Source organism: Heteronotia binoei, chromosome 1 (genome assembly GCF_032191835.1).
Source record: "Heteronotia binoei isolate CCM8104 ecotype False Entrance Well chromosome 1, APGP_CSIRO_Hbin_v1, whole genome shotgun sequence".
In the NCBI taxonomy this organism is placed as follows: Eukaryota; Metazoa; Chordata; class Lepidosauria; order Squamata; family Gekkonidae; genus Heteronotia; species Heteronotia binoei.
The window spans coordinates 144,467,795-144,488,205 of record NC_083223.1 but is presented as its reverse complement, the minus strand read 5'-3'; the positions used below and the strand labels follow the sequence as shown (position 1 = coordinate 144,488,205).

The 20,411-nt window shown below is 40.4% G+C and overlaps 1 protein-coding gene across 9 annotated transcripts in view; it reads right to left on the bottom strand.

Moving 5' to 3' along the window:
• The window catches only part of QKI (QKI, KH domain containing RNA binding), a 231,118-nt gene that overhangs the window by 8,822 nt on the left and 201,885 nt on the right, over positions 1–20,411 (bottom strand). For 3 of the 9 annotated variants that reach the window (XR_009555581.1, XM_060241968.1, XM_060242017.1), the window contains exons 6-7: positions 2,400–2,423; positions 1,816–2,109 (exon numbers count right to left, since the gene is read on the bottom strand). Coding sequence is in view for 8 of the 9 variants with exons in the window: in XM_060241968.1 (XP_060097951.1) it covers positions 1,816–2,109; positions 2,400–2,423 (318 nt within the window). In the remaining variant the exon portion in view is untranslated. Of the gene's footprint in view, positions 1–1,815; positions 2,113–2,399; positions 2,424–20,411 lie in introns of all 9 variants that reach the window. The other 6 variants (XM_060241998.1, XM_060242039.1, XM_060241977.1 and 3 more) reach the window with 4 other exon arrangements.

Below are 20,411 nucleotides of genomic sequence, written 5' to 3'. Positions count from 1 at the left end.
GGGTTTATTATTCCAAATTTGTCAGCTAAGGTGACTCCACAGATTACAATTAGTACTTCCATACAATTCCAGGAGTTATTTAAAATTATCATATCTTGGGGAACACCCCTCTCCCCATTAGTTGATGCCAACACAGAAGTTTATTTCCATACTGTAATACTATTTTTAAATGAATGGTCTGCAAGTTAAGACACTGTTTAACACATAACTGACAGTGATCTGAAGACATCAATTATTGTGGCTTTCACCAGTAGCCTGGTCCAAAACTTGAAATTAACAAGTATTCAGGGTGAGGTATACACTGCAGTAAAACACACCAGCAAAAGATTGGGATGCAGTGATGTAAAAGATGTTACTGGCAACTAACAGGTACCTCCTACACCACTAGTATTTCTTCCCAATTTCTGCTACATAGAAGAAAGGACCCAAATGATGAGGGATTGACTGCAGCAAAAGGGACTGCAGCAGTGGCTCAAAATCATAGTTTTCATTAATTTTAAAATAGTGTATTATAATGGATACCTGCTGCAGTATTTTAAATATAATCTACTAGTATAAAGTAATAACGAGCATGAGTCTGACAGCTGGGGTTTTTTCCTTGCACATGATCAATTGAATCATATGAGCTGAAGCATTCAGAAGATCTACTTTTCACTAACTTTTACTACTGGAATTGTATTTCTTTCAGTTCACTTTCTTTCTATTTGATGGGCATCCAGTGATAAGATTATGAACATGAAATGGCCAAAAATTAAGCACAATTAAGTCCCACTCATTTCAGAGGGGGCTGAAGCAAAGGATCTTCTACGTGTTTAGTTTTGGCTTTTGATTGCTGGACAGCAGTTATATTCTAAATCCAGCAAGTCAATAGAACAGGAAAACAAAAATGACTATCATTTCAAGTTCCCAAACCATTAGATCATGCTCCCCTACTCTAACTTCATTTATAATATTTACTCTTCCCCCCTTTACTGCCACAATCCATTATATTCAACACTAAGTCCAGTATTTCCAAACTTCTCATACCTTGTGCCCAGTTAATACTGCTGCCTTGTGGTAGTGTCTTTTGCTCAGAAACAGCATTGTGCATTTTAAATTTGGCTGTCTCCTGCAGTGCATCTTTTTTCTTTCATATATAGGATATCACTGCCCACACACAGCCAAGATGGATGAGGTTCAATGATTCTGAGTCCCCTTCAATCTGGGGTGCCCAGAGTGGTAAAGAAAGAACCTTAAATTTTACAAGATATGTTTCACCCCCCGTTAACGTGGCACACTAATATTTTATATAATCTCTTCTATTTGTATCCTGCCCTCCCCACATATCGGGTTCAGGACAGCTTACAAAGTCACATGATGTCATGACAGAAAAACAGAATATAAGAATTCAGATAATTTTTAAGCATTTAAAATTTAATGCGCTTTGTCATATAATTTGGATACCATCGCATAAGTTCATCCATCAATTCCCTCTAAACATAGAAAATCATTTTTACTCTAAAATATGCTACAAAAAGTATTATATTCTAGATTAATTTTCATCATGCTTCATAAAATAGCATTTTCAAATCTGCAAAGTGTTTAAAGCAAACTCGATCAGTTTATACTCTTACTTGAGAAATGTATGCTTGCTTGAACTTACGTTAAATGTTACACTGAAAAACTGGACAAAGTCTTGACTATTATGATGTACTTAAAAAGAAATACGTGACTTATACTCCCATGTAATGACATTTTCAGTAACCAGCGAGTTACACATCTATGACATATCACCTCAAAAATTTACTTTCAGATCCTTATCTGGAAGATACTTACCTAATACACCACTGGGTTCAATAGGATACTCAAGAATTGATGTAGCAGGTGCCAGTGTGTAGGGATACTCGTAAGGTGTGTAAATTAAACCAGCTTCAGGTCCTGGGGGAACTATTGCAGCAGTTGGGTGAGGAGTTCCATTTGGCATGACAGCGGTTTGTATTTGTCTGATCAAAGGCATTATGGTAGGGCCAGCTGGCGTAGGGGTACGCAGGGCAGCTGGTGGGAGAACAGGCGCAGGCCCTGTGATAATCCTTGGAGCCTGGGCTGTTGCTGCAAGAGAAAAGGCAAGGGCTGCTACAGTAAGCAAAGAAATTTAGAAGGAAGTATGGAGACAGCAGTGCAAAACATGGAAAGATGGGGAAAGTAGAAAAGTAGGAAAGAAGAAAAATAAAAGGAAATCATTAGTACATGCATTGATCACAGTGCCAAAGCACACCATTCAAAAGCAAACAGCTTTCCATTTGCCAGTGTGATTAAGTATGACCATGCAAAATAAAAGCCGATTTCAAATGGTAAAGTAGATTTCTAAAACAGGTTACACAGCACAAAAGCTCAATTTAGACCACATATTTTTTCATTACCTATGCCTTCAAGACTGCATGAGACTGAGAGGCATGCAGGAAACAAAGAAAATACTGTTGTAATCGCACATGGAATATTAAAAAATAGTGAGATTATAGAGTCCAAAGAAATTTAGTTATGCTTAGATATCATACAATATGAAACATTTCAGCTGCTACTTGTAATATAAACATTCTATTCAGTATGCATAGATAAAAATGTGTCTATAAACATTATCCATTTTCAGGATGGCTGGATACAGGTGGAGACTGGGTATTTATGGAAAACTGCTTAAGCATTGTTAAGTGGTCCCTTGTGATAAATACCAACCTATCAATCAAGATTCTGTTCCTCCGGTATAAGAATATTCTAACCTATGGTTTCTGAAAAACTCTATAGCTCAGGGGTGGCCAACAGTAGCTCTCCAGATGTTTTTTGCCTACAACTCCCATCAGCCCCAGCCAGCAGGGCCAATGGCTGGGACTGATGGGAGTTGTGGGCAAAAACATCTGGAGAGCTACCGTTGGCCACCCCTGCTATAGCTGACTTTATACTAGAAAAACAGCAATTTATCATTGTGTAAACCTTTGCACACATTAGTACATAATGTACATCTAAGTGCATACTTTAGATAGCTATCATCCCTTCTTAGAGTTAAGTCTAGTTTTGACTAATTAAAACAAAGCATAATAGAATTTATTAAACATGTTCTCAAATTTTATTCACAAGTAATTGATTGAGAGTTAAATCATTTTTGTGAGCAGTAGAGTTAGGTTTTAAAACCTAATATAGTAGTGTAAGTGGAATATAAAAAAAAGCATAGGGGTCTAAATGGCTTCATCAGTGGATGACTCCTTGTTTCTAATTAATATCTAATTTCAGTTTCTAGGAATAACAAGTTGCAGTGGTGTGGCCATGCGAGGTTGTTGCAACAAATACCAAGGATTTTTGTTAGCACCAGCTTTTTCCTGTTAGGAACAGTAAAGGTGAAGTCTCTTTAGTCCTCCTTTGTTCACATAGATCAGCAATACCAAACACAAGATTATTCCAAATGTGTGAAAGAATGTTTATATATAGACTGACTTTACACTGTAACAAAAACTGATCATTTTTTGTGGAGAAGTTATTAAGAATGAGCCTCAGTTAAATAAATCCATGTTGTACACAGAAAAAAAGTCATTTCTTGACAAACATTATTGAAAAAGTGACTAATTACTAACTACCCACTCTATTGGTCAAAGTCTTACAAAGCATTTCAAGGTAGAATTTTCTCTAAAGGCAATCTGAACTGCAAAATCATGGGTACTTTGTATAAATTGCTCTGTATTTAATTCTGCCACATACCATAAAAATGGGGAAACGGAAACAATTCTTCCGCCTTTTTGTTCATCCGAAAGTAGCCTTCTGGGCTCACCTATTCCAGCTATATGGCTTGGCATTTAGGACCTCAGTTATGTCAAAGTAAGAACATAAGAGTAGTTCTGCTGAGTCAGACAAGTGATCCATGTAATTCAGCAGTCCATTTCACACTGCTTCTTCCCCCCCAATGTTGCCTTTTAGTGTCAGCTTGTGTTCAAATTGATATTAACCAGAATGCCTAAATTGTTGTATTGCTTACTAACCCTGTGACCTGTAACTATAATTTAGCTGTGAGAGCAGGAGAAGTGTGGGGGGGGGGGGGGGAGAGGAGCTTGGCGCCAAGAGCTGTAAAGGTGTTTGAAGTGCAAACTATGTGGCCAGCTCTCAGCCGATGCAAGGCCGCCTGTGGGGGAGAGAGAACGGACGCGGCTAGCTATGCAAGATATCAGGGTGTGAACCTCGTACCTCTTAGAAGTAGAATGCAACGGTATTGTAAGAATGGCTGAAACCCCCTAGCTTTGATCCTGGGCCATAAAGGCCAAGCTAGTTTGTGTGTACCTTATCACTTTCAAAGAACTCTCGTAGCAGTAACATGTATGTATCCAATAAATGAAACTTACTTTTCAAATGAAAAGAGTCTGTCCATTGTTGGAGCGTCCATGAACCCTACGCTGACATTTAGCATTGGTGTTGCTGCCTCTGAACACAGAGTAGAAATTTGACTTGTATACGTGTTAGATTCCTTGGTCTGTGTTAAGTTTCTCTGTCTTGTGTGCTGATGATACAACTCTTATTTCAAGATCTGGTTGGCTTTCATAAATTTATAGCCTCCTTCTTAGGGTATGGCTCCAAAAAGGGCCTAAGTATCACTGTTTCTAAGTTGAAGGTCCTTCCCTTTAGTAAAAAATGACAGATGAGAAAATACTAGTTGCAGTAGCAGTTCAGATCAATTTAAATACTTAGGAGTTATATTTCAAGTGAATCTTTCCTGGAAGGGGCATTTGAACTCAGTTATAAGAACAGCCATGACTACTGGGGAAAGCTATTTCAAGATTTTATTATTACTCTGGTGGGCATTATATTCCTGCAGCAGTTAAAGCATTTAATACTTAAGTTTCTGGACAGTTATTGTATGCTGTAGGTGTTTGGATTAGTGTGGTAACAGATTATATTGATGGACTGTAACTAAGGATTTTACCCAGCATTCTGAGAACTCTGAGATGTGTGGCAGGGATAGCTCTGGGAGCTAAGATTGGGGATATTTCTTTTGATGAAAAGGCGTGGTGGAGACCATTTAATCTGAAATTTAGGATGCTGAAATCAAATCTAGAAACAGGTCTTTTTGGTTTAGGTATGCTGGATCATCGAACAGATGATTGGGACAAATACCTAGAAGTTAAATTATGTTTCTATAATATGATAGAAACTGTGAGTAGCTGTGAATTCAGTTAGCCAATTAAAAGATATCTGAGGGATCTCAATTATAAATGTATGCTGTCAGAAGGCACAGAGTATGTCCATTCTTTTCAGTTGTTATTCATCCCCCCCCCCCCAAAAAAAATAAAAATGCCAAACTACCTGTTTGAATTATCCCTTCCAAAGTACAGAAGAAAATTTATGCTTTGTTTGAATGCCTTGCCATCAGCAGTGTTGCTAGGAAGATTTAATGGCATTCCACATTCAAATAGACTCTGAGAATGTGACTAACCAAATTGACTCTATAAATTGTATTTTTTATTGTCCTGAATTTTCAGATTTGTTAGCTGAACTGATTTTCCCTTTGCTTAGGCAGGAATCTGTCTCTTTAGAAGCAGTCTTGGTTACTAAGGGATGAAGATAAACAAGTAACTGTGGTTACATTTTTGGTGGCTGTAGTAAATCTCACTCTAATTCTGGTAGCAAATATTAGGTTTCCTCCTTTTAGTGTGTGATGTTTATGACTTTTGTTACGGAAACAGTAATTAAGTAGTAGTAGTAAGGTGAAGTAGAAATTCTATGGAAAAGAGATTTCCTTCAATTCAAAAAAATCTGGCGGCTGTGTATTAGACTCCTTCATTTAGTCTTTTAAAAAGCCTTTGCTAGGAGGAAAAGAGAAATTCACTATCAGGATTTGTAGGATTCAATCCTACACATACCTACTTGTGAGTAAGTAAAATATTTTTAACAGGTGTTTAAAATATTAAAAGCCATTTTCTTAATTCATGCTTTTAAACAAGCCAAATTCCTCTCTTTCTGACTGCTCAAGATGAAGTGGCTACATATTCAACTGCAGCAACCAGACTCACTAGCAAAGCTTTACTATAATTCCCTAATCCTGGAGATTTATCCTAAACAAGGCATTGCTATAAAATACATACAACAGGCAGGTTCTGCTGTTCCATCCATATGCCAATAATTTCAACACAAAACACATCTCACAGGCAACATCCCATCAGCAATTCCAAGAAAAATATGAGGGACATTTGGTCAACTTATTCTGTGTATAGAGAACACACAATGGGATTTCTACACATCCAAAACACTGGAATTGCAGCAAACATCTATGGGAAAAAGTATCCACTGGACAGAGGACCTGCAGAAAAGAGCAGTCCACAAGTAAGTGGCCAAGCTCATCAAGAGCACTTGAATTGCCTTTACATCAAAGCTCCTTAACAGGAAATATAATTTGTCTATATTCATAACAGCATAAAATGACAGATCCTCTTATGGATTAAAAGTTGGTTAAAAGAACTTTTTTTTTCTGGAAAAAGAAGTGCCAGGACTCTCAAGAGGGAAATGAAGGAGAAATACATGGGTGCCCCTCATTAACTTTTAAACATTTTTTGAGAATTTTGTTTCCATAAAGTGGTTCTTGAATTCCATTCCTTCACATTCCCCCAGCAAAAAAAGCCCTGGTTAAATGACAGGATATGGAGAGCAGGAATGACAGTTGCCAAGGAGGGAAGTGTGCAGTGGAGTCTCACAAAGATCAGTATTGGGACCGATACTATTTAATTTGTTCATAAATGATTTGGAATTTAGACTGAGCAGTGTAGGAGCCAAGACTGCAGATGAAATCAAATTATTCAAGCTGATGAAACCAAACGTGGATTCGAAAAAACTACAGGAGGCTCTCCAATCTGGATGAATGGACAAGTATGTAGCCAGTTGAATTCTACATGGGTAACTGTAACATGACACATACTGGTATAAAAAAATCCTAATTTTAAATACAACTGTGAGGGAAGATAGTAATGGCCACAAGGATAATTAGTGTTAAAAGGAGTTGGACAGATTCATGGAGGAGAGGTCCATCAGCAGCCATGAGCCATGGTGACTGAAGGGTTCTTCCATCTACAGAGGCAGCAAACCTGTGAATACCAGTATTAGAAGATGGTGGCAACAAGTGGGAGGCCTCTATGCTCTAGATCAGTGGTTCCCAACCTTTTTGGCACCAGGGACTGGTTTTGTGGAAGACAATTTTTCCATGGAATGGTGGGGGGAGTGCTGTGGTTTTTGCTGCCCCAGTCTGCCCCCTGACCATGCCCCATCCCTGCGGGGGGGTCTTTAAATGAGGGGTAGGTGAAGGTCGCTGCCGCACTGCCCCTTCCGACTGCCTGGGACCCAGGTGGATGAAAGAGGCAGTGCTCAGAGCAAGGCTATGCTGCCTCTTTTATCCGCCTGGGTCTCAAAAGTGGTGATGCAGCGCCTCTGCCTTGCTCTGCGGCCTGGTTGCTAACATGCCATGGCCCCGTACTGGTCCACGACCCAGGGGCTGGGTACCCCTGCTCTAGATGGACCACTGGTCTGATCCAACAGACTCTTATGTTCTTACGGTACAGAAGCCATAGTTGTCACCTTTCTCTTTGATAAGAATCTTCTACATTTGTTGATCACCTGGCTGGCAGGGCATAGAGAGAGAGGAGAAAAGTTTTCCCAACTAGATCCCTGTTTACCTGGTAATTGGGAGCTTAAAAGCCCTAACAAAAATTGGGTCTCATGCAGATCTCAGATGATACTTACAGTAAGGACAGAGCCTTGCTGCCGTATGATGTGATCAGGTCTTACACAAAAAGAGAACATGAGCCAGGCTCATCAGACTTTATGATCTTTCAACAACTAACACATTAACCAAGTTTTATTAGGCAATCTGATTTTATTAACAGCTTGGCATTGTGTTAGAAACCTGTACAGGGTAGACACAACCCATTACATTCACGCCTCTCCCAGTGCAGGATTTCTCTCAGGACAAAGAGAACGCATGGTCACCAATAACAGCATTGGGACTCAAGCTGGTATTAAAGGAGTGGGATCTGTCACTGTCCTGGGAAACCCTCTGAGCTAGAGCAAACCAAAGAATAGGCACTATTCTTGGCCAAACTTGCTTAATGTTAGGGGATGGCCAAACTTGCTTAATGTTAGAGCCACATAGAATAAACATCAGATGAACGAGAGCCACAAGACATGAACATCAGATGTTTGAGAGACGCAAAACAAGGAAGGAAGGAAGGAAGGAAGGAAGGAAGGAAGGAAGGAAGGAAGGAAGGAAGGAAGGAAGGAAGGAAGGAAGGAAGGAAGGAAGGAAGGAAGGAAGATAGATTGGGAGGAAAACGTGGTTAGAAAGCAACTTTAAATGCATTTCCCAAGCTGCCAGCTGGCTTGGAGAAGTGATTTAAAGAGACAAATGTCTTTTCCAAACCGGCCAATGAGGTGGTGGGGGCTTCAAGAGCCACACAATATGTGTGAAAGAGATACATGTGGCTCCTGAGCCACAATTTGGCCACCTGTGCACTATGCTGATCCTAAAAAGACTGTTTCTACTACAAAACATTACACATGCATAGGCTCTGAGCAATGTACTACAAAACATTACATATGCATAGACTTTGAAAATTTATGTAATTTACAATTGCCACCAAGCCAGTTATACAAACAACACAGGTGTTTACAGAACAATTATTCTTAAGGTCACACCTGGTCACATCTGTAGTATAGTGGGTTGTGATTCTGAATACAAATACAAAAGAATTCAGATATCACATGGAATTTGGATCCTTCATAGATTATGGAACTTTTTGCATACAAAACATGTATCTGTACTGCTGAGATATCATTCTTTTTGAACACCACACTGGTGGCCCAGACCATGCATTCAAAGTATTTCACTCTCCCAACAACTTTTTTAAAAACTCACAGTCTAGCATGGATTTATAAATGGGAGCACACTAGATCAGTTAATGACTGGGATTGCCAGAAGGGGAAGGTTTAACCATTGATAATGTCCATGATTGGACTTCCTGGTTTCAACGCGACGCGATGGGGGGGGGGGAGGAATTGTGGAGCTCGTTCTTGTGACCCCCCCCCAACTGCATGGATTGAGGGGGTCCAGACACCCAGATTCCAAAAGGGACTCCAGAAGAGGAGTTTCTGAAGCATAGGGCACAACAAAATCCAGAGAGTTTAGCAGTGCCTGAACCCTGGGACCTTTTGTCTGTCTTGAAGCCTTGCCGCTGCAATCACCATTTTGAAATGGCACCAGTCGTGACTACTAGGCACCTAAAATAATTGGATTTAAAGCATTTTTCTACTATAACTCTATACTACTATTCTACTATAGACTTACCTTGCAAGTAAGTCTACTTTTGTATGTTACCCATCAACTTAATTCCTATTATAACACCAAACTTGACTGTTTGGAAAGAGGGAGTAGATTAGATTTCAAACTTAAAAGAACCAACTTTTAATTATTGCTATTACTTTAAAGAAGAAATTTGATTATCCATCCATCCATCCATCCATCCATCCATCCATCCATCGACTGATTTGGTTTAAAATTAAACAAGCAGGAACTGGGCTTTCAATACAATACAATAAAAAGCTGAATGTGATTATATGTGAGATACTTATTTTGGAATCTGTTTGGACTGAAATAAATCTAACTGGAATCCAGAAGAAAATAGACTTATAAATAAAAATTTGGAAAGATTTGTCAATTGGGGACATTTTGAGTAGATTCTCTGGTCTTAACTGTTTTTGCTATCGCACTGAGTTATACCGTGGGGAAGATGGTATATCAAGCAGATGCTGAAATTACTCAAAAAGATTTTACGGTTGCTATACCCCCCTTACAGCTGGAAATTGGTCTCTTAGCGGATCTTTTAACAGCCCAGATATAAAAGCTTCTCGATAAATGTAATAAATTAGAAAATACAAAGGACCAAACATCCCAAGGAGCTCAAAATCTGTTTTATGAGTCGGGAAAGGTGGAAACACAATCGTCTAAGAATGGGCTGCCCAAATCTAAAATGAAACAGGGAAACATATTTCTGCAGGAGGAAGAGAAACCACAAGTCATCAAGGAGTGGAGGAGTGAACTCAACATGGTTCCCATGCTTTTTGTGAAGCTAGTGAGAAATGGAAAGGAGAAGCTTGACAAATCAATAAAAATCTACAAGATTATTGCAAGAATCAAGAGGATTAAAACCTGGAAGGCCCTCAAAAAGAAGAGACAATAAGACTGCACCATCCAATCAGTATGAGACTTTGGGCTTGATATTTCTCAGACAAAATTAGAACTCTGATTCTTAATGGATATATAATTTTAATATTTTAATTAAAATTATTTTTTTAAAAAAAAAATTAAAATAAATTTATTTTAAAATTATGGCCTAAAATTTATGTGGCATAATTTGATAAGGTAAAAATTTAAATACTAAATATTTATAATTTGATAAGAAAAATTTAAATATTAAAGGGTAAAAAAGGTTTTTGTTAAAAGGGTTATTGCTATTTATTAAAATGTTTTTTATGGTGACATTCAAAATGGGAGATTATAAGGGTTTATTTGTAAAATATGGAATTCTTGTTCTTATTTTTATCTGTATTTTTATTTTTAAATTGAACTGGAAGCTTGATTTTTTAGGGATTTATGAATTGTAAACTTAAAATAAAAGTTTAATAATTACGTGGCATAAGGGAATTTAAATTTGATAAGGTGAAAAGTTATACTCTATCTTAAAGGTGAACCTTGATTGTGTTGTTTAATGTTACAAAAGCATTAAGAGTAAGATTGTGAAGGTAAAATGGTTTTTGGATATAAGTACTAGTTGGATAAAATAACTACAAATGACTATGGGAACTTAAAAATTTTTTTTGGATATGGATACTCAATAGTTTATATTCTTCATGAATCTAGAAGTTTTGAGAAGATAACCTTACAATTTGAAAATTAAATCTATAATTTAAAGTATTTTGGGGTATAAATTCTTAAATTGATAACTTAATGTTATATTAGGAAGTCTATATGTACATGTGTGAACAATGTCATAAGTTTTTAAGATACTGGTTATTAGTAACTTTAGACTGTGATCTTAACAATAGCAATAGTTTTAAACTGATAAATGTATTATGGTTTTATATGTTTTATGGAATTGATTGTTTTTATGATACTGTAAGCCGCCCTGAGTCCGCTTGCGGAGAGGGCGGGATATAAATGCAAAGTAATAAATAAATAAATAAATAAATAAATAACATACATAACTATGGGGGTGACTGTGAGACCAATTAAATGCAAGAAGCATTAAGTTTGGAGCTCTACCTTTTAAAATATTGTAGCTAGAAGATTTCTGTATTAGAAAACTCCTATAAATGGTTTTTAGATGTTAAAAGTATACATTCTCTAGATTAATGACCAGAATTTCTCTGTTAAGAAGATGATGAGGATGTAAGAACTTGGTAATGAAAAATGACAAATGAGATATGGAAATCTGCTAATGGAAAATGATGCAAGCTGAGATCCGTTAATTGTGTTTAAATATCTTGTATAAGATTACAGGAGTTTATATTATCAACATAAAGATTTAAAATGCCTATAGAAAACGAGGGTAGTATTTTTCCAATGTTTGAGTACTTGCAGGTATTGTGAAGTGGTTTTCTCTCTGTTTTTCTTTGGTATGTAATGATGAAGCTATTAAGTAGAAAAAGTATTATGTAAATTGCATTTCCCCCCTTTCCCCATGTCCTTCTTTTTCTTCTAAACTTAATAAAAATCTTAAAACGATAACGTCCATGACCATTTAATTTCTCAAAATTACAAGGTTACAAGAAAAACATCAGATTATATAGAAAAATTTTATGGGGAAAAGTGCACAGTACAGTTGGAGACACCGTTGCAGTCTGCCCTACACCCCCCAACATTAGTCAAAATTATATGTAAGTGTACAGTCTTTAAGTTACTATACAGCCATGCCGCCACCCAGTCCCAAATAGCACCTGAGCTCCCTTGCTCAGCCAATGGCTTTTCTGCCATTACCTGTCATGTCAACCAGGCCACCTCTAAGGAGCGCAGCATCTTGGGTCACTGCTATCCCAGGCAGTCTTGAGTAAATGCACCAGAAACACTCAATATTTAGGTTTTAGAATTTTGCAAACAAAATATTATCAACCCTATTTTCATTTCAACATATGTCCATAGCGCTCTATAATAGACAACATGCAGTCTCAGAACATGATCAATATTTTAGATTTGTGTCTGTAAATAGTAAAAATTGCTTTGATATAGTCCTGGCTATATACAGAACTATCATTTTTCTTCACATCATTAGTTGCACATTTCAAGACTAAATACTGGAACATTATACTATCATGTTTACAGTGTCAAAGATAAATACTGTATTTTAGAATTCATAAAGGAAAAGACTTAGGGTTAACAAAGCTGCTTTCCCCAAAACACATAGCATAACAGCCCACAATCTGTTCACTTGAATCCATATAAGAACATTAAGTGCATAATAAATGCAACCCCAAAAGGGTTCTTGCAGAAAAAAACAACACTCAGAAGCTGTCACCTTCCCCCCAATTAAGACATTTCTTTGGACAGAAGAAATTATACAATTTGGTTAGTACTGTATAAAATCCATATTTCAAACTGTGTTTTAAAAGACAAAATGTTCAACTGAACTGTAGCTGCTGTGTGGAATGGGGGTGGGTGGGGCTTACCACTCTCAGCACAATTCTGTGCAGAAATTAAATAAATACAGTTCCATAAATGTTATTCTTGCCTCTCTCAAAGAAAAAAGCCCACAAACATCATCGGAACAACATGTTATGAAGTAGACAAGTATGTCAATGAAAACAAGCAGAACTCATAAAAACAGCTAAAATGAAACTCATGTATGCTCTATGGCTCTTGTGTTTCTTCTTTAACAGAGTAAATGGAAGAGAATAGGAGTGACAGTGACAACAGAGACTACAGACATCAGAGAGAGAACTTGGGTGCCCAAAGTAACCCTCCTCCTGCTTTCTGATGCTTTCCTAAGGGAAGTGATTATTAATGTGCCTCTCTGTGTGTCTTGCCAGGTACAGCTAGATACCTTGGTACCTGCTGGTCAGACTGGTTTGGTCTGAATTATCTGCATTGACATTAGTTTGTTGTGCTTCCCACAATGATCTCAGGTTATGTTTGGCTTCAGTGGTTTCACATTGGTTCTGTTGGGCTTGCAACACTGTCCCTTGCTTATATTGGTTTGGATTCTCTGGTTTGACATCTGATTGTGCAGGGCTTGCTGCACTGGCCTGTGGTTCTGCTGGGTTTCTCTGGTTTGATGTTAGTTCTGTTGGGCTTTGTTTTTGGAGGCTTTGGGGATTTGGCTACTGACTTCTTTGCCCTGGAGAACACATGGAATTTTCCTCTCAGACAACAATGGGGACAAGGAGGCTGCCTTGGGGGGGCACCTTATTCAGGGGCCTATAGAAATGAACTTTTTGATCCAATTCATTTTAAATTTGGGGGTCTTTATTGGACAGACAGGAGTAGGTTCCCTGAAAATGTCAATGCGATTTGCTTGAAAATCAGCCACTCCAGAAAGAGTACGACAGGGAACAGTGGACCACCAAAATTTCAGAGTTCTGAAAGAAAATACCTGAATCTGAATGCCTGGAGCCTCAATAATCCAGAATACAGTATTCCCAACATTCAAATAAAAAAAGACTGATTCCCCCCCAACTTCAATGCACATTCCAAGTGAGCCTTGACAAAATTTACACGCTGGGACCCCCTCCGAAAAACTTAGGAGGAAGAATCATTTCTCAACCTTTAAAGTTCCATGTTTGACTAACCATATTTTCTAGATTGCATTCTGGAAATTTGAAACCACAGGGAAAAACACTCCTCAAATTTTTACAAAAGAAAACCTGAGAATTAAATATAGGCAGTGCTTGCTTTTCTGTCCAGCCTATACGTCTTTTACAGATCTATCATCATAAATGAATAGTTAAAAACTTAAAATATAAAATTTTACGCTTTGGCATATCCATGGAATATGAAAAAACAAATGCCCTAGTTTCTAGAAGGAAAATTGGAAATTACCAATATGTGGAGAGAGCAGCACGCTGAACCCTGTGCTAACTCAGAATCATAGGGTCATCTAGTTCAAACCCCCAGCACACAATGCAGGAAATTCACAATACTGCCCCTCCCCCATTCACATGATCCACATTGCTGTTAGATGGCCATCCAGCCTCTGTTTAAAAACCTCCAAAGAAGGAGAGCCCACCACCTCCTAAGGAAGCCTGTTCCACTGAGCAACTGCTCTAACTATCAGGAAGTTCTTCCTAATGTGGAGCCAGAAACTCTTTTGATTTTATTTCAACCCATTGGTTCTGGTCCTACTTTCTGGGGCCCAGGAAACAATTCTGCACCATCCTCTATATGACAGCCCTTCAAGTATTTGAAGACGGTGATCATATCACCTCTTAGCCACCTCCTCTCCAGGCTAAACATGCCCAACTCCTTCAACCTTTCCTCTTAGGACTTGATCTCCAGACCCCTCATAAGAACATAAGAGAAGCTATGTTGGATCAGGCCAACGGCCCATCAAGTCCAACACTCTGTGTCACACAGTGGCAAAAAATGTTATATACACACATACACTGTGGCTAATAGCCACTGATGGACCTGTGCTCCATATTTTTATCTAAACCCCTCTTGAAGGTGGCTATACTTGTGGCCGCCACCACCTCCTGTGGCAGTGAATTCCACATGTTAATCACCCTTTGGGTGAAGAAGTACTTCCTTTTATCCGTCTTAACCTGTCTGCTCAGCAATTTCATCGAATGCCCACGAGTTCTTGTATTGTGAGAAAGGGAGAAAAGTACTTCTTTCTCTACTTTCTCCATTCCATGCATTATCTTGTAAACCTCTATCATGTCACCCCGCAGTCGACGTTTCTCCAAGCTAAAGAGTCCCAAGCGTTTCAACCTTTCTTCATAGGGAAAGTGCTCCAGCCCTTTAATCATTCTAGTTGCCCTTCTCTGCACCTTCTCTAAAGCTATAATATCCTTTTTGAGGTGCGGCGACCAGAACTGCACACAGTACTCCAAATGAGACCGCACCATCGATTTATACAGGGGCATTATGATACTGGCTGATTTGTTTTCAATTCCCTTCCTAATAATTCCCAGCATGGCATTGGCCTTTTTTATTGCAAACGCACACTGTCTTGACACTTTCAGTGAATTATCTATCATGACCCCAAGATCTCTCTCTTGATCAGTCTCTGCCAGTTCACACCCCATCAACTTGTATTTGTAGCTGGGATTCTTAGCCCCAATGTGCATTACTTTGCACTTGGCCACATTGAACCGCATCTGCCACGTTGACGCCCACTCACCCAGCCTCAACAGATCCCTTTGGAGTTCCTCACAATCCTCTCTGGTTCTCACCACCCTGAACAATTTAGTGTCATCCGCAAACTTGGCCACTTCACTGCTCACTCCCAACTCTAAATCATTTATGAACAAGTTAAAGAGCATGGCACCCAGTACCGAGCCCTGTGGCACCCCACTGCTTACCGTCCTCCACTGCGAAGACTGCCCATTTATACTCACTCTCTGCTTCCTATTACTCAGCCAGTTTTTGATCCACAAGAGGACCTGTCCTTTTACTCCATGATTCTCAAGCTTTCTAAGGAGCCTTTGATGAGGAACTTTATCAAAAGCTTTCTGGAAGTCAAGGTAAACAACATCTATCGGGTCTCCTTTGTCCACATGTTTGTTCACCCCCTCAAAGAAATGCAACAGGTTAGTGAGGCAAGATCTTCCCTTGCAGAACCCATGCTGAGTCTTCCTCAATAACCCGTGTTCATCAATGTGCCTACTCATTCTGTCCTTGATAATGGTTTCTACCAACTTTCCTGGTATTGAAGTCAGACTGACTGGCCTGTAATTTCCCGGATCTCCTCTGGAACCTTTTTTAAAGATGGGGGTGACATTTGCTACCTTCCAGTCCTCAGGAATGGAGGCAGATTTCAATGAAAGATTACAGATTTTTGTTAGAAGATCCACAAGTTCAACTTTGAGTTCCTTCAGAACTCTCGGATGTATGCCATCCGGACCCGGTGAATTATTAGTTTTTAATTTGTCTATCAGTTGTAGGACCTCCTCATTTGTCACCTCAATCTGACTCAGGTCTTTCAACACCCCTTCCAAAATTAGTGGTTCTGTGGCGGGCAAAAAGTTCTCGTCTTCTACAGTGAAGACGGAGGCAAAAAATTCATTTAGCTTCTCAGCCATTTCCCTATCCTCCTTCAGTAATCCTTTTATCCCATGGTCATCCAAGGGCCCCACTGCCTCCCTGGCTGGTTTCCTACTTCTAATATATTTGAAGAAAGTTTTATTGTTGGTCTTTATGTTTTTTGCAATATGCTCCTCATAGTCCCTTTTTGCCTGCCTGATCACAGTCTTGCATTTGATTTGCCACAGCCTGTGTTCCCTTTTACTAATCTCACTTGGACTGGTTTTCCACCGCTTACCTTCTTACCTTTTACAGCTTCCATTACTTTGTTTGTTAACCACGCAGGCCTTTTCTTATGCCTGTTTGTGCCTTTCCTAACTTGTGGTATGTATTTTATCTGAGCTTCTAGGATTATAGTTTGAAATAGCGTCCAAGCTTCCCCAAGGGTTTTGACCGTATGTACCTTTCCTTTCAGTTTCTTCCTCACATGCCTCCTCATCTCAGTGTATTTACCCCTTTTAAAGTTAAACGTGGTTGTGGTGGTCTTTTTGGACAACTCCCTATTTATACAAACGGTGAAATCAATAACATTATGGTCACTGCTCCCAAGCGGCGCAATCACTTTTACATCTCTCACCAAGTCTTGGGCATTACTTAGGACCAAATCCAGGATCGCCCCACCCCTGGTAGGTTCTGAGACCATCTGCTCCATAGCACAGTCATTGAGAGCATCAAGAAACTCAATCTCTTTCTCTCGACCAGAACACATATTGACCCAATCAATCTGCGGGTAGTTAAAATCACCTATTACGACACAGTTTTTACGTTTAGCCGCTATCTTTAAGCCTTCCATCATATTATAACCGTTCTCTCTCTTTTGATTTGGTGGGCGATAACAAACTCCCATAGTTAAATTTCCTTTTGGGCCCTCTATTTCAACCCAAAGCATTTCTAAAAGTGAATCTAATTCTCTGATCTCAGCCTTACTGGACCGTATATCCTCTCTGACATACAGAGCCACCCCACCTCCAACCCTTCCCTCCCTATCCTTCCGATATAGCTTATATCCAGGAATCACCGTGTCCCACTGATTCTCCTCATTCCACCAAGTTTCTGAAATTCCCACAATGTCTATGTTTTCTCCCAACACTAAACATTCCAATTCACCAATTTTACTTTGAACACTTCTAGCATTTGCATACAAACATCTATAATTTCCCAGGCGAGCTAGGCCCGCCACCTTCCTCCTGCCACCTCGAGACACTGGCAGGCAGTCCATATTGTTTGTCACCTTCACAGTGGACAACTCCGGTCCGTTACCCGGTAGAAAAATAGTAGCTAACCCTTCATCTCTTTGAGACGAGTCCTCCCGAACCAGAGACATTTCATCTCCTGTCGGCTTTCCCCCAAGATTTAGTTTAAAAACTGCTCTGCCACCTTTTTGATTTTAAGCGCCAGCAGCCTGGTTCCATCTGGGGACAAGTGGAGACCATCTCTTTTGTACAGCTCCCGCTTGTTCCAGAAAGCATCCCAGTGCCTAACAAACTTAAACCCTTCCTCCTTACACCATCGTCTCATCCACACATTGAGACTTCTAATTTGTGCCTGTCTCTCCTGCCCTGCACGTGGAACAGGTAGCACTTCCGAGAAGGCTACCTTGTAGGTCCTGGCCTGGCCTTAAGTCTCCTGCCTAGCAGCCTAAATTTTTCCTCCAGGACCTCACGACTGCATTTCCCCACATCGTTGGTGCCAACATGCACCACGACCACAGGCTCCTCCCCAGCACTGTCTATCAGTCTATCTACTACACGCGTAATGTCCGCTACCTTCGCACCAGGCAGGCAAGTCACCATACGGTCAGTACGCAGTTTCGCCACCCGGCTGTCTACTTGCCTAATGATCGAATCACCAACTACCAATACCCCCCCTCTCCCCCTGCTCAGGGATGGTTCCTTGGCGCGAAAGGATTCCCGCTCACCAACCGAAGAAGAGGTCCCTTCTGAGGGCGCATTCCCCTTATCCTCAGCACGGTGCCCTGTTCCCTCTCGACCCTCACGCTCTCTGGCAGCAACGGGGCTGCTACGTTCAGAGCGGGGCTCATCTAATACGCCGAGAGTCTTCCCCAAGTGCCTAACTGACCGTCTCTGCTTCTCCAGGGCAGTCACCTCGGCCTCAAGGGTACGAACTCGTCCCCTGAGGACCAGGAGCTCCTTGCATCGAGCACACACCCAAGACTTCTGTCCTTTGGGCAGATAGTCATACATGTGACACTCAGTGCAAAACACTGGAAAGCCCCCAACCCCCTGCTGGCATTCTATCTTCAATGTATATATATATATTAAAATATACAGTCCTCTTTAAATGCTGTTTAAGTGGCTCCCCTTCTGGTGGGTCAACTTACCTTACCTCAACTTACCTTATTGGGAACTTACCTTATTTGGAGAACAAGGAAGCCAGGGATCTGGGTTCCTGTTCCTTAGGGAGCCCCTAGGCGAAGAGCCACAGGCCAAGAGCCCTTTAGCTCTCGCCCTTCGGCTCGCGCCAAAGGCTCGCGCCTTTGGCAAGGCGCAGCTTAAAATGCAAAGAGGTGGAGCAGAGGCACTCCTCAGCAATCACTCTCAATCAGCAGCAATCACTCTCAATCTCTTTCACCCTTAAGGCAGTCAACCAAACAAAGAGCAGTTCCCCAGCTATCACACCTTAGAATTTTAGGCAGCCCCACAAACCTTAGAATGTAGTCCTTCAAAACTCAGAAATTCTCAGCAATTTCTCCAGCTGTCTCAGCTATCAGAGCTGCTCTGCTCTGCTCCTCTCAGACCTCTCAACCATCTTTGTTGCCCTCCTCTGGACCCATTTCAGCTTGTTTATATCCTTCTTAAAATGTGATGCCCAAAACTGAACTCAATACTCCAGGTGAGGTCTTACCAGAGCAGAGTAAAGTGATACCATCACTTAACGTGATCTGAACACTATACTTCTGTTAATACAGCCCAATAATGCATTTGCCTTTTTAGTCACCATATCACTCTGTTGACTCATGTTCAGCATATGGTCCAATAAGACCCTGAGATCCTTTTCGCACATACTACTGCCCAGACAGGTCTCCCCTATCCTATAGCCATGCGTGGGATTTTTTCTTACCTAAATTCAGAACTTTACATTTATCCCTGTTAAAATTCATTTTATTGGTTTCAGCCCAGTTTTCCAACCTGTCAAGATCGTCCTGTATCGTATTTCCGTCTTCTACTGTATTTGCAAACCCTCTCAATTTAGTATCATCTGCAAATTTAATAAGCATTCCCTCTATTCCTTCATCCAAATCATTGCTAAAGATGTTGAACAAAACAGATCCCAGGACAGATCCTTGAGGCACTCCACTTGTCACTCCTCTCCAAGAGGATAAGGAACCATTCACAAGTACTCTTTGGGTGCGATCTGTGAACCAATTAGATCCACCTAATGGTAATAGGATTCAAACCACATTTTACCAACTTGTCAACAAGGATAGTATGTGGAACCGTATCAAAAGCCTTAGTGAAATCAAGATAAATCATGACTACAGCATTCCCCTAATCCAGCAAGGTAGTCACTTTCTCCCCCCCCCCCCAAAAGAGAGATCAGGTTAGTCTGACATGACTTGATCATCTTCGTGGTCTCTGTGCATCACACTGATGGGATTAAGGCGCCTGCGCCGATCACGATCGGTAACTTCAAAAGCTGCGGATTTCCGCGCCCCAGGCTCGGTGCGCATGCGCAGAGCCCCCACCGTGCATGCTCACCCGGCCCGGAGCGGACATCCCGCCAGTTCTCTTCTGACCGCCGCTTGGATCAGTCGATCAGTCGCTACGGTCGGTACTTCTTTCATAATTTATACCAGGATTGTGGATTTCCAGATCTTTCTTATTTTTCTTTCTTGTTTTAGTTTATTGTTTTCGCTTTGTTCAGAGAAAGGGTGAAATTTGGATTTTTCCTTCCCTTTCCACCTCCCCCCTTCCCCTCCTCCCCCTCATCCTTTCCCGCCACGCATGGAAAGGCGCTGGGGATTTTTCCGGAGGTGTACGAGGTGTGGCAGCAAGATAGCCCCTCCGGACGGACATTCTCTCTGCCTACTCTGCCTTGGAGAGTCCCATATTCCTGACTCCTGTGTGCACTGTTCGAAGTTTTCGAAACAGACTAAGAAAAA